Below are 15,091 nucleotides of genomic sequence, written 5' to 3' on the forward strand. Positions count from 1 at the left end.
GTGACCACGACTGACTGTTGCTATCCTTAAAGCCTGATGGCCAACTCCTAGAAGAAATTCCTCTTTCATATCACCCTAGTCGGTGGTGTCAGACAATCCCACATCGGGCTCTCTTAATATTCCACCTACTCTTTTTTTTGCTTTTGAAGATAGAGATCTTGCAAAATTTTTAAACTAAACCAGACTCTAACATAGTGCACTGGGTTTTAAAATCTGTACAATTATTTATAAACATTTTTTAAATGCTTCCTTTTACTCTCATATACATTATTTCTCTTAGATTTTGGAAAGTGAATGAAAATTATTTTAGGATAGGGTGAACAAAGCTGACACATTTCCATTATGCTGAGGCACGTATATTGGTAATAGAGTGTTGTTCCTGAAATTCATATCCTCAGGATTCTACTTGCTCTATTTTGAATTGAGATTTTTCACATAATGCTAATGATCAGATGTGCCTTTTCTTATTTTGTTGTCTCAATTTCCGAAAGAGCAAAGAAAGAAAGGTAAATCTAAAAATGGACCTCCAACTCAACACCTGTTAGAATGGCTGTGGAGCTATTAGAATAAATATGGAACAGTTGGAACTCTCTTACCTTGCTGGTGGGAATGTAACATGATACAGCCACATTAGAAACTTCAAAAGTGAAACCCACTATGTGACCCAGCCATTCTATTCCTAGGAATTTACTCAAGGAAAATGAAAGCATATATTCACACAAAGACTTACACATGAATGTTTATCAAAACTTCGTTCATAACAGCAAAACTGTAAACAGTCCAAATACTCATTATAGGTGAAGGGTAAACAAATCGTGGTGCATTCATACAATAGAACACTACTCAGCAGTAATGAGGAGAGAGCTATTGATACACATGACAACCTGGATGACTCTCAAAAGCGCTATGCTGAGCAGAAGAAGCCAAACAGAAGAGGGGCACAAGTAACCTTTTGGGGCAATGGAAATGCCTATGCCTTTTTGGTAATGATTGGTCCAGGTTATTCCTTCAGTACATGGTGTTTTGTGGGGGTTTTTTGTTTTTTTTTTTTAGCTGCATTGGGTCTTTGTTGCTGCATGCAGGCTTTCTCTAGTTGCGGCGAGCGGGGGCTACTCTTCGTTGCAGTGCACGGGCTTCTATTGTGGTGGCTTCTCTTGTTGCAGAGCACAGGCTCTAGGCACGTGGCCTTCAGTAGTTGCAGCACGCGGGCTCAGTAGTTGTGGCTCATGGGCTCTAGAGCGCAGGCTCAGTAGTTGTGGCTCATGGGCTTAGTTGCTCCATGGTATGTGGGATCTTCCCAGACCAGGGCTCGAACCCGTGTCCCCTGCATTGGCAGGTGGATTCTTAACTGCTGTGCCACCAGGGAAGCCCCTTTAGAACATGTTTTATGGCAAAGATCCATAGACAGTAGACTAGAATATCCCCATTTGGCTCAACCACTTCAAAATCATGAAATAAGCAGAGAGTTGGAGCTTAAGAATTATTTTCACAGAAGTTATGTCTAAAAACCTTTTCTCAATTAAATTTGGTTCCACTTTTAGGAATCTTGATCTACCAAAGGTCACTTAATCAGTGAATAAAGCCTTTGTTGGCATAGTCAGGTTTTGCAGGAGACACTTAGTCCTCCGTGCTGTTATCTTTCTTAATTGTGCATGATGGTTCCTTTACGGATCCTTTCACAGAAATTATAACACCCAAGGCACTAGATTAACAGGAATGGAGGTTTTAAGGTCAGACTGGAAAAAGAGACTAAGGAAAATGTCACCAGGCTTTATGTTTGTCACTACAGAATGACATTCTTACAAAGGTGTGTCATTAATTCCTTAAAAAACATTGCATTTGCAATGATGTTAAGAATCCAGCAGTGGATCCTTACAGATATAAATTGATACAGAAATGCCTGTGCCTTGATTGTGATGGTGGTCACAAGAATGTGTCTACATTTGTCAAAACTCATTGAACTGGACTCATAGACACATTCGTTTTATGTAAATTACACTTCAGTGAAGTTGGAGAAACACACTAAAGAAGAAGTGATAAATCACTTTAGTTGTGACGGAGTCACATCAGCATTGTTTTACATTTTAGGATCAAGTATTCAGAAACACTTTAAAAATGGGTGAACCTCATAATAATTTATTTTGATAGAATGAAATTATAAGGTGCTTCTCTTTTATCTGCCCCATGAATGGTACGGAAGGCAGTTAATTAGTTGCTTGGGTTCTATGAGGAATATTTAATTCCTGTGCCCACATTTTCAACCAGACAGCGAGGAGAATAAGGCAGCAACAGTCTCCATATTCACTTCTTCCTGGACCTCCTCATGTATTTTAGCAGCAATCATAATTATTAGCAAGAAATGCCATAACATGCCAAATTTCTTTTTTTTGTTTGTTTTTTTTTGTTTTTTTTTGCGTTACGCGGGCCTCTCACCGCTGCGGCCCCTCCCGCTGCAGAGCACGGGCTCCGGACGCGCAGGCTCAGCGGCCACGGCTCACGGGCTCAGCCGCTCCGCGGCACGTGGGATCCTCCCGGACCGGGGCACGAACCCGCGTCCCCTGCAACGGCAGGCGGACTCCCAACCACTGAGCCACCAGGGAAGCCCCTAACATGCCAAATTTCTGAGAAAACAAAGAAGGTTTTGTTCTTTAGGTTTCTTCAGTGCTAATAATTTGAATCCTACACATACAACAGAATCGGGGCTCATGGAGTGTGTTAGGAATAATGAGCTCTGACTAGGAGTAAATGAGGTAATAAACAGCCCTAGTGAAAGATCTGCCTCAAGTTCATGCAGCAAGGGGGGGTCATTAATTGTCTTACATGCTCACAGTCAAGACCCATTATTGGTTACATAAACCATTTTTAGTTGCATATACGTTATAAGTACATACGTTAGAAAAAATCCAGGCAACATTATACCTGTTTGTGATAACTGCTGAGTAAGTGACTTTTGATTTTGTTGACTCCCTTGCCCGCCAAAAACTCTTCTTCCCCCTCTGCCACTTTCCACCCTGCTGTCAAGGCTCCAAGTAAGTTCCTTATGTTACCCAGGCCACCTTTGACCTCTGTAGTGTCTCTTCTCTAAATTCATGTGACACTGGAAGTTGGTTTTAGTCTTTTGACAAATATCTTTTTTGACAGTTCTTATGTTAAATTATTTTGAACTTATAAAGCAACTCAATATTTTTGTGTTTTTTCTTATTAATATAATTTGGGTTTTTTGGTACAATCATCTTCCTTTGGAGGCAGGGAGCATGCCAAGTACTTTAAAAACCTTTCCTGTAATGCATAATATAGGATCTTGTATAAATAGATGCTCAAGATATTCTTATTTGAGGAATAATTTTATTCTCTATCATCACGGAGAATTTAACCAAGTAAATTACTGTTTGTTATAGAATCTTTACTTTCCTCTTTGAATTGATTTTATTTGATGTTAAAACTTGTTTACTGTGCAAAGCTAAAATCCTTTCAAAATATTTCATTTCTCAAAAACTCTAAAAGGTAAGCCGTCATCCATTTAAAATCATGCGTTATGAGAGATGTAAAATAGTGTTCATTTATGTGAGTCTGGTGTGTAAACGTAAGGAAAATGTTTTGCTAAATATGTTTTGTCTTTTAAATTTTGTAAATTGACTTGTAGATATCAACGAGTGCTTGGAGGACAATAGTGTTTGCCAGGGAGGAGACTGCATTAATACCGAAGGGTCCTATGATTGTACTTGTCCAGATGGATTCCAGCTAAATGACAATAAAGGATGTCAAGGTACTTCTCTCTCCATCTTCTAAACTATAATTTACATTATTGTTCAGTTCTGCGTTGCTTCCTGATGATAGTCTGCGGTTTTACCACTTTATATGTAAGTGAGCTATGCCAATTTGTATTTGTATAATATTTTTCTTGAGTCTACATCAAGTACAGGAAGTTCTCGCTTTGCACTGCACCATGTTAACTGAAACTCATGTGTTTTGGAACTGTGTCCTAGCTTTGCGTGCTTCTGTGGTAACTGAGATCACCTGTACTTTGCTGTTCCTTCCATGGGCCAACCTTGGTACTTGATTCTAAATTATCTTCTAGCTTTTTTATCTCCTTCATGGGTCTATTTAATTTTGTCCCGTAGCTGATATGTATCTGCTTTTTTTTTTTTTTTCCTGATCCCTGTTTTTATCCAGTATCTAGCTTCTCCTCTCCCCCAAAAACCTCACTAATGTTTTGGTCACAGAGGACAGGATTTTATGTTTTTTCAAAGGGCTATCATGTTTAATCTCCTAAAGAGCAGTCCTCCTCCCCTTACCTGTGGTTTCACCTTCTGCAGTTTGTTACCCACAGTCAGCTGCAGTCAGAAAATATTAGGTGGAAAATTCCAGAAACAATTCACAAGTTTTAAATTGCTCACTGTTCTAAGTAGTGTAATGAAATCTCGTTCCATCCCATTTCATCCCACCCGGAGCATGTATCATCCCTTTGTCCAACGTGTCTCATCTGTTAGTCACTTAGTAGCCATCTCCGTCGTCAGATCCACTGTCGAGGTATCACAGTTCCTGTGTTCCAGTAACTCTTATTTTACCTAATAATAGTTCCAGAGCACAAGGGTAGTGATTCAGCAATTTGGATATACCAAAAAGAAGCCATAAAGGTGCTTTTTTTTTTAAATGAAGAGGTGAAAGTTCTTGACTTACTAAGGAAAGAAAAAAAATCATGTGTTGAGGTTGCTAAGATCTATGGTAAGGAAAAAGAGGGAAAAAGAAATTTGTTCTAGCTTTGTTGTCACCCCTCAAACTGCAAAAGTTACGGCCACAGTGCATAAGTCCTTAGTTAAGATGAAAAAGGCATTAAATATGTCCAATAAGATAATGGAAAGAGAGAGAAATTACATTCACATAACTTTTATTACAGTATACTGTTATAATTCTATTTTTAGTTAGTGTTGTTAATCTCTTACTGTGCCTAATTTATCAATTATACTTTATTATATGTATGTATAAGAAAAAAGTAGTATATATACGGTTCAGGCCCATCCATGGTTTCAGGTATCCACCGGAGGTCTTATAATATATCCCTTGGTGGTAAGGGAGGACTGACTCTACAGTGGACACAAGGTACTAATAAGAACACAGCACCAATCACAGCACAGCTTTAACTGAACACCTACTATGTGCCAGTTGCTGAATTACCTTACTTAATTTGTAAAGAATTGAAGAGGCAACTTTTCTTTTATCCATTTTGTGCATGAGTAACTGAAGCTCAGAGAAGTTAATTAGTATGTTCCTCACTAATAAGTAATTGAGCTGAGATTTGAACCCAAGATCTTTCCCCACTATTTTCTCTACATCGCCGTACCAGTTATTGTTACACTTATAGCCAAAGGAAGGAAGACAATGAGATTCAGTGAATTTTTTTTTCCCAGTGTAACACATTGAGTTATTGTTGATGCTGGGGTTAAAAAATCAGATTGTCTAGATCATTTGTTCCACCATTTTTAGCTACCCCTAACTGCCCCACAAGTTTTCCTCTAATTATTAGTCTAAATAAATCCATGCCTTTTTTCCCATTGAAAACTCAAACTTACCTGTATTCTTACTTATTTCTAATACTGGATAAATTTTTTTTTCTCATTGTTCCCCCGCCATTATAGAACTCTGTAGTGTATCCCAAAGTACATATAAATAAAAGCTTGTTGGAGTCATTTTTTATCCATTGCTACTGGACATGTATGACTTTTTTGTTCTCGATTGTCATAAATTATATCCCTCTCACGTGTCCCAAATCACAGTATTCTTAAAAGAGAATATGGTGTCTATTCTCTTAGTTGTGAATATTATACTCTGTGTATCATTATCTACACTCAGCTTTGTGTCCCTGAGATACAAAAGACATGGGCCTTTGCCTTACTGATCCCAAGATTTAAATATACTGCAGTGTGTACTTCATTTGATATCATATATTTATTTACCTTCAAGGTGAATTTTAATTTTTCAGTATTTCCAATACAGAAATTAAATGTGCTTGGATTTAATGTAGTTGAGAAGAAAGGTTTGAATAAATTTATGTGACAATATTTCCATTTGGGCTCTTTTACATCTTAATAAAATCTTGATTTATATAAAATGCCAAGAGATAACCCCCAAACCACCTGAATCTTGTTTTTATTACAGACATTTGGGCTTAGAGGTAATATTTTTTCTGTTTCCTCTTGTCACAAATTTTTGACCAAATAGAGGTAAAACCAAGTCTTGTATAAAGAGACCATGATTTCGTATTGCAAACTATATGCACTTTTAGAGTTAAAGTGCATAAAATTCATTTCGCTCTCTGATTAATTAATTATACTGTCTTCTCTCTGTATATTAAATCTGTGTTTGTCATTTGATAGGAACTCATATGTGACTGCTCCAAACGTGATATTTTATTGACTATAAATCATTATTAAATTGACTTTGTTCTCAGTCACGTTGATGATTCCTGATTTCCAGAATAAATTAATGTCTGCTTGAAAAACTGATATCCAAACGAATGAAAAATATTCCTGAAGCGGGATAGAGTACCATTTAAAAAATACTATCTGTGAATATGCTCCATCACCCACCTTCTCTGATTAGAAGTCTGTCTATAATACCATGTGCACTCACCTTGTTTTGAATCATCTCTCTTTGCCACGTCACTGGAGGCCTCTTTGTGATCCTTCACTCTGCCTGAAGTTAGTAGGCTACTTCTATCTAATCCCCTGATCGTGTCAGCATTCTGTACGTGGGTGTAGATTTCAGAGTTTGTTTTAATGCTGAAAACATAATTGATGACAATGTGAATAACCGTGGAACATAGTTGGATAATAATGCATGATAGGCCTAAACTTTAAACCTCACCTAATAATCTGAAGACAGTTCCATATTCAGGAAGGAATTTTCAATTGAAAGTGTAAGAATGTCTTCCCCCAGCAAAGTTAACGATGTCATACAGACGGCATGGAAATTCTATGTTAATTACTCTCTTTAGGACTGTGGCAGCACACATTTGATCTTCAGAACACACTCAGTTTCACGTTTTGACTTACACGTGCCAAATTGTGAATTTCTGTGGAATCTTGGACCTATGAAAGAAACCCAACTTAAATATAGTCTGGCTTTCAGCAGAGTTACTAGCAGCATAGTTTAGAAATGCCTCAATAAGTGCAACCCAAATTGAATGCATATGTTTCTCTGGTTCCAGATATTTGTGTTGTTCTTTCTTGGTGGTTTCCTGGAAAAAAAAGTCTGGGAATTCATCTTCAGTTCCTGTCATCAGACTTTTTAGACAATTATTTGTTAATCAGTGACTTCTCTTTAAGCAAGAAGTTTATGCCCATTCTTCCCCGTGCAAAGTTGCAAAAGTCTGACAGCTTTTATAGGGCCGTATTGAGTCACAGATAAAATAAGGAGGTGGTCTCGGATAACCTCTAGGGCTCTACAAGATGGATATCGACCTGGGACTTGATCTCCAGGCCAGTGGAAGTTTATGGCACTTTGTTGCCCAGGTAGAGGGCAACAGATTCTAGGCAGCAGCTTGGAAAGAAAGAATGGAGCTAACGGGTAAAAGAAGGTCAGAGTTCAAGAAAGATCACAACCTAAGGTATTATCGGTAGGTAGAGAGGAAACACAGAGGATACCAGAGATTTTATAAAAGAAGTGACGAATTTCACGGAGTGTAATCACGTTGAGAAATAGTAAAGTAGGAAATGATTCGTTGCTCTTCCTTGAAATATTTTAGTGACAATTAGAAGAATGGGAGAATTGTTAAGAAAATGAGTAACTCCTATTTGATTTCTTAGTTGGGTTCAGCAGTAGATAAGCCAGTTAGCCTGAAATATATGGCAGAAGGAAGGGTAAAAAGTTCAGGCTTAATACAGAGATGGCTAAATCAGTAATATTGCCGGAATTCCTATTACACAGTGAGATCAACAGGGCAAAAAGAAGAGCCCCAGGAGATCCTGGATACGGGGAAAGGGATGACTCTCTGAAGGAGGTGAGCTGCCGGGTTGGTGGCTAAGCATGTTCTAGAGGTCTCTAGGAAGGTCCCATCATCTGTACCTTTCCCATGTTCCCATTAAGCCTCCCCTGTTACATTGTGAGCTTCATAATGGCAAGGGCCCCTTCCTACTCAGGCTTCTCATAGGAAGCCTTCAGCCAAAGTTTTTAATTGAATTAAAGATGTATTTTTAAGAGGATATGTTGAGGACCTCTTTAGCAAGAGATAAAGAGGAGGACCTAGGAGACTTCAGAAAGATAGGAAAATGACCTTAGTAGGGCTACTGGATGGTGCCAAGGACCTGTGATACTTTTTATGACCCCCCCAATTAACTACGAGAGCCTCAATCAATCACTCTTCAGTTATTAGAGAATGAACAAAACTGTGAAATTTTTTGGTGGGCAAACATTCATAATACACTGTTCACTTGCTGTGCTAGGAGTTGGGGACTCAGAGTTAAAATATGCAGTTCTCCTTAAGAAGCAGTCAGTGCAAGAGAGACACAGATGAGACAAACAGCAGTTAAAATGCAGTGCGCATAGGCAGTTGCATGTGTCAGCACCAGTGTGAATAGGTGAACCATTCTCCATGATTCCTTACGTTGTCCACTGTGGGCACTCTTAGCCAGCATGGCTAGGATTAGTTTGAAAGAACACTGCATTTACACCAAATACTTGAGGCATTAGCAGTGTTTAGGAGTGCGTCATCACCCTGGCTACAGGGAGCATAATCGTCCTTCATTGAGGGCAAGCAGAGTATGAGATGGTCAACACAACTACAGCATCCTTTGTTCACGGTAATAGTCGCTACCACTTTTTGACTCTTGGTTGTGTTGGGTACTACATTAAATAGCGCCTGATGCTCATTCACTAATTTCATCATCACAGAGCTGTGCCAATATTAAGACTTTCCCTGGTATAAAAGGCCTTTTTCTTGTACTTTATTTCTTGTATCCATTTTCAGTGAAATATAGATTGTGGTCTATTTCACTTGTATATTCAGACATCTGAGAAGTGCCATTTTTGAGCCGAACACTGTAAGACACGTCCAGCCTTGCCCTTAAGAAGTTCACGTCCCAGGGGTGGATAGGCAATGGACATGGGGAGACGTACAGGCCACAGGAGAATTGTTTGCATGGTGGTGCGAGAGGACAAAGGACAACACAGTATTCACACTGAAGAATATTTCACAGAGGATTTATTTGATTGTAGACCCTCAAGCCTCCAATATGTCTTTTAAAAAAAGGGTACCTTTGGGTTGACACTATGAAACTGCTCTTTTTTTTAGGTTGAAAATGGTTTGAACATTGGCTAGTTCCTGTGATTCAACCTAAGTAGTTTCTCTCCGCTGACAGTCCAACTTGTCTTGTGGTCTGGTGTGTGTACAGACTGTATAGTTGTGCCATCAAATAAGTGTCTGACCATGTTGTAATAGATTTTTCTTCCTGTATGTCTGGTATCGTAAGAAAACAAAACAGATTTTTTTCAAGTATGTGGAACTCTTCTCGATTCCAGATATTAATGAATGTGAACAGCCTGGACTCTGTGGTCCTCATGGAGAGTGTCTAAACACAGACGGTTCTTTTCACTGCGTCTGCGAGCAGGGTTTCTCAATCTCTTCAGATGGACATACATGTGAAGGTAAGACAAACCATAAGACATCACATAATTATTGCATGATAAAGCAGAGAGGAGATCACTCTCTATTTTAATAGGCAAAGGCTCTGAGACACTGAAAGACACGCGTGATTTAAGGCCTTAGAACATGTATGCACCAAGATGACCCCTACCCGAAATCACAGCTCGGGGTGGCTGGGATTTACAGACAGGATAAACGGCCAGTATGATGGTGAAAATACTCACAGGTGATTCCACTACTGGTACTGAATTAACAAGTCAAAATGTGTGGGAGGTGATGATTTTAGGTGCACATGGGAGACCTAAAGGAAAACGGGGGCAACATCCTGATGTAACTCGAGACTCTGCCAGTTTTGATTATGCTTCATATAGACCATCTGAATCATTCTGTTTATAAAAATGCCTTGCTTGATTTTTTTCTCTGCACCACTGTCAGCAGAGATTTTCCAGAGTTATTCCTCTAATATCCTTAGCTCTAAGCCAGTATATTTTCTTATCTATCAGTATTTATTATGTCCTAAAAGCTAATTAACTTGTAAGATGTTAAAATAACACTGTGGGCTTCCCATTGGCAACCTCTGTATGTTTGCAGGGATACAGCACTGGTTATACTCATAAGATTTATATCTTGATGACTTATTATAGTTTGATAAATTGAGGAATAATTCATCTGAACCTTTATAAAAGTAAACCGAGAAGATTCCTATAATCATAATTTTAATCCATCCCTTTGTGAATCTAGGTTATCAAAACCCAGCTATGTTTTAAAGAAGTACGAAGGTTTTGTTCTGGGCCTATGATAGGATCCAAATGCTTTGCTCTAAAAAATAGTGCAGCAGGAAGTGTGTGCTCTCCTTACCCATACCACAGTGGAATCAAGCCGAGGAACGGCAACCAGGTTCATCTGAAACTAATTATTATATTGGGAAGAATAAACTGATCTTATAAAAAGCAGGAGATTGTTGAAATTGCTCTCTTGCTGAGCAGACAAAACATTGATACCAGATTTGGTTTCAAGTGAAAGAGAGATAGTGCAGGGTGGGGTTTAAACAAGCAGATTCTGAGGGGTTTGAAAGTGATCAAAAGTGGGGAAATGGAGAAAAACATCATAAAGATGGCCATGAGAGGTTTACTCCATGTTTCAGTCGTTCGAGTTTTAATTAATTTTATATTTAGAGCTCTTAAGAAAGACAGGGCACGAATGCATACATTCTGGGGGAATCACAGTATCCTCTGGTGGAGGGAATAGGGTGCTAGCCCATCTGAGTCACGGACGAAACAAATTTGCAGAAGGCACATTTCCCTGCCTTCTAGAAAGGTGCAGGTTTGCTTCTTCAGCTAGCTCTAAAACATGGATAGTAAGGGCTTCCTTTGCTGAAAAATGGTCCCAGTTACAACTGCCAGTAGCTGTGCCATGCAAAAACTATATTCAGAAAAAATGTAAGTCACCTCAAGTGCTCACCAGTCAAAGCCATTGCTCCGGAAGAATATACCAATATAAGCATATTCACATTTATTTTTTCTTTTGTACTTTATAATTTGTCTTTAATTCTGTATCTTTTAAAATCCTGATTTCTGCAACTCCAGTTACATAATCACTCTAATTTAGTTGCAGTTCTAATTTTGTTAGTCATTTACTTGGCAGAGATTTTAATTTTAAAATGTGTTTTGAGAAAACTTCCAGTGCTTTGTAAATTACTGTACTTTAGTATGCTGTCTTTGACACTTGTTCCATATTTTTTACTCCAGAATCTGGATAGTTTTACAAAAGTAAAAAAAGTAGATAATTTAGAATATTGTGCTGATATGTGGCAGTATAACTAGAAAGCTCCCTAATTATTAGGCATGTTAATCTCTTTTTAGAATAAGCTTTGCAAGGTTTTCATTTTTTGTGGTCTTAATCCAATATATTAAACTGGTCCAAATTTTCTGTTGTTGGACTTAGTCTGAAACTTGTGACAGTAGCAGTATGTCCTGATTCTACCTTTTGGCAGTGGTGTAGGACGAAGCTAGTCCATTTGATGGGAATTTAACTATGGAGGTGATGTGCATAGGACTTGAATTAACATCGAGAAGTGGCTGGCACCCTCATTTCATGCCCATCCGCCAGCTTACTTCCGAACTTCTAATTAAAGCAGTTGAAGCCACGTGGATGTGTGAGGGTTGGCATACCCTGCTTTAAGCAGGGCTGAAGGAATCCCACCCAGATGAGGGAAGGAGGGCCCTTCCCTGATTTCCTATGACTTGGAGAGTTGTCAGCCTCTCTGCACAGTTATTGAACCGCAACGAAGAGGTGTACTCTTCAACATGAACTGTCTCAGGTATCAAGTAGCATGGCCGATTCTTTGGAAATACAAACAGCACCACTGGCTCCTTCCTTTCCCTTATGTATGTGCCGCTCTGGGAGCACGTAATGTGGGAGAGGATGGAGAAGCATCTTGTTTTTCCCACGTGAGATAAAGAAGAACAACAGTGTCATTTGAAGTTTGAGTGGCGTGGGAAGGAAGTGATGGGTAAGCAGCTATTTATTTATTTATTCATTCCCTCAGCAGTGACAGAGTGCCTGTCTTGTGCCAGGCACCATAACCGTTCCGAGGGCAAGACACACACTGTTCTTGTCCACATGGAGCCTGCATTCTAGGAAGGGATTCAGGGATCAATAAGTAAATAGTACATATAGAAAATTACGTTGTTGTAGTTAAATAATATAACTTGGTTATACTTCATGGATATAAATAAGTGCAGGGTATGGCATGCCATATATAATTTATAATGCACAGGGTTTTTTCCCCCAAGTCCTACATGTGGATGTCAGGAAAGTGCAGGGGAGCAGGACCCTTCTGGTTTACTTCCACCTCGGTAGTTCTCGGTAATTCTTTCTTTTCTTCTCATAACTGCAGTTCATTTTTTCCTGCCACCTCCTGCACCCTATAGCCAGAGCTTTCATTTTGTGTAGGAAAACAAAGGAAATTTTTTCTTCTTTCATTCAGCTCACTGTTTTATATTTCAATTTATCTTATCGATTTGTTTTAAAAAGTTACACTTCTTTGGCTCCTTTATTTTTCCCCACTTTTTAAATTGCAGCATTTTAATTCTTAGGAAAAATATGTATCATCCCGTTTATAAGCTGACTCGGGGTTTTGTTTCTTCATCCTCAGAAGAATGTGAGTGAGTGGGAAGAAGAATAGGGAAACTTGTGACTGTATCCTCAGTGTCACCATGTCTGTCCCCTGACTCCCATAGAGAAATGCCTCCTGGTCTCTGACTTGGCATCACTCCATTCACGTGCCTCTGGGCAGGCTGCTCTTGGCCAGGAATGGCTGTGCTCTCCCAGTTGGGTGTCCAGGTTGACTGAGACCTTGTATGACAACAAGTAGAATTGGGGACATTGGGCATCTCTAGACCCCACTGTGCTTTCTAGTCTGTTCACATAATAGACTGGGCACACTGGTCTAGCAGGGACCGCAGAGGAGCCTGGCAACACAGAGGGAGTGTTGGTGACTTACGGAACCTGCTTAGACATGGCTAATTAGGCCTCCAAACCGTGACCAAAATAGCTCCCTAAAGCCCTGTCCTTTAGAAAGAAGCCTCATTCATTCATCCATTTGACAAATATTTATTATGTGTGTGCCATGTACTGGCCACTCTTCTAGGAACTGAGGCTGTGTCAGTGAACAAAAAAAGATCCCCAGTTTCTTGGAGGCAACAAACTAATAAGCAAACTATGTAATATGCTAGACAGTGATAAACCCCATGAAAAAGAGTGGAGTAATGGGGTTCTGAGGTCTAGAGTGAAGAATGGAAGCTGGTACAATACAGACTAGGGTAGTCACAATGGGCTGTTCTGCCTCTGTAATATGGGTTAATGAAAGTAATACTAAAATAGTGTCTGAGTAACAGATAAAGCCATATTAAGTGCCTTTCTTTTTCAAACTGATCATCTCCTGGCTAAGTGATAATAGCCTGTCAATAAATAGACAAGAGGACATGAGATTATCTGCTAAAGGCCTTTTTCCAATTACCAACATGAGTTCTGTTGTCCAGACAGGGGAATAAAAAATCAGAGTACAACACCAAGAGCAAACCCTAATGTGAATTATCGGCTTTGGGTGATCATGTTGTGTCAGTGTAGGTTCATCAGTTGTAACAAATGGACCCCTCTGGTGGGGGATGTTGACAGCGGGTGACGCTAGGGGAGGGTTTTGGGAAAACAAGGGGAATATGGAAACTTTCTGTGAAATTTTACTGTGAACCTGAAACTGCTCTTTAAAGGCTGTTTTTAAAAATCAGGCCTTCCTGGCATTACCTGTTTTTCATCAGAAAAAAACAAAAAATCAAAACCTTTAAGTTCAAGTCTATATTCGACTGCTCTCTTTTTCTCCCCTGAATTTTGTTGTTTATTTCTCACTTTTCAAAATAATACCGCCGATGGAGTACGTGATCAGGAACTTCTCTCATATTCAGAACAACTCATATTGATTTAAAAATTGAGAACTATAGGATTGGAAGGGGACTTCTTAGAACATCTAGGCTGAACTCTGAATCCCAAAGCACTCAAATCAAATCAAGCTGTAAAGGCTCTAATCCTGTAACCTATTTAGATATCTACTATAAAACACTTCTTGCTAACTCATTCATTTGGAAGGGAAAACACGACAAATGCAAGTGGTAAGGATGGCTAGTTTCTTGAAGTTGACTGAGAACAGTGATATCAGAAAGATTAAAAGAAGTTGGGTCCAAACTCTTAGGCCAATTTTGTGTTCGCTGGGAACCAGAAAATACAGTAAAGGCAACCTTTGCCAAATCAAAGAAATAAAAACGAACTGGGAGCTAGTGTGGTTTTGTTTTCAGACTTTGAGGTACATTTTCTATGAACAGTGTAGAAAGAAAGTATAAAACCATTGTTGACAACACTCCAAGGCAGTTGGTGGTTTTGTGGCATGGAGATAGAACTTTATGTCTATCACCGAAGAGAAAATATTTTTGAAAATGACTTAGCCAAGTAGGACATTGAAGTACCCTGACACAATAATATATTACATCTGGCTGCTTGGCGCAAAGATTTTTAGGGTTTTTTTTTAGTACTTTTAGAGTTGGAAACTGAAAAGCCCAGTAAGAGAACACAGCCGGAGTGTTGCTTTTCTCAAGACAGGGAATTCAGCTTAACAACAGGATCCTTTCCCTCCCTTGTGTAAAAAAGGATCAGACAACATTCCAGGTAAGGAAGGGAAGTGGCCTCTTGCTGTAAAGGCTACTGTTCTTCACACTCACTCCTCCTGTGAATGTACTTCTGCAGAAGTGAATGAAATGGATGATCAAATCATTAGGGAGAGAGCTGAGGAAATCTTGCTGGAATAAGCTGCTTTTGGACCTGGAATACATATTTTCCATGCATTGTTTGATTGTCCTCCATATATGAACATTTTTATAAAGAAATTCATAATGGTAGCAA

General features: G+C 39.1%; 1 protein-coding gene across 6 annotated transcripts in view; it reads left to right on the forward strand.

Moving 5' to 3' along the window:
- The window catches only part of LTBP1 (latent transforming growth factor beta binding protein 1), a 417,473-nt gene that overhangs the window by 330,692 nt on the left and 71,690 nt on the right, over nt 1-15,091 (forward strand). For all 6 annotated transcript variants that reach the window (XM_024732194.1, XM_024732185.1, XM_024732205.1 and 3 more), the window contains 2 exons: nt 3,644-3,766; nt 9,517-9,642. In XM_024732194.1, coding sequence (XP_024587962.1) covers nt 3,644-3,766; nt 9,517-9,642 — 249 coding nt within the window. The remainder of the gene's footprint in view (nt 1-3,643; nt 3,767-9,516; nt 9,643-15,091) is intronic.

The sequence above is a fragment of the Neophocaena asiaeorientalis genome, unplaced genomic scaffold, assembly GCF_003031525.2.
Source record: "Neophocaena asiaeorientalis asiaeorientalis breed wild unplaced genomic scaffold, Neophocaena_asiaeorientalis_V1.1 scaffold18, whole genome shotgun sequence".
Lineage (NCBI taxonomy): Eukaryota > Metazoa > Chordata > Mammalia > Artiodactyla > Phocoenidae > Neophocaena > Neophocaena asiaeorientalis.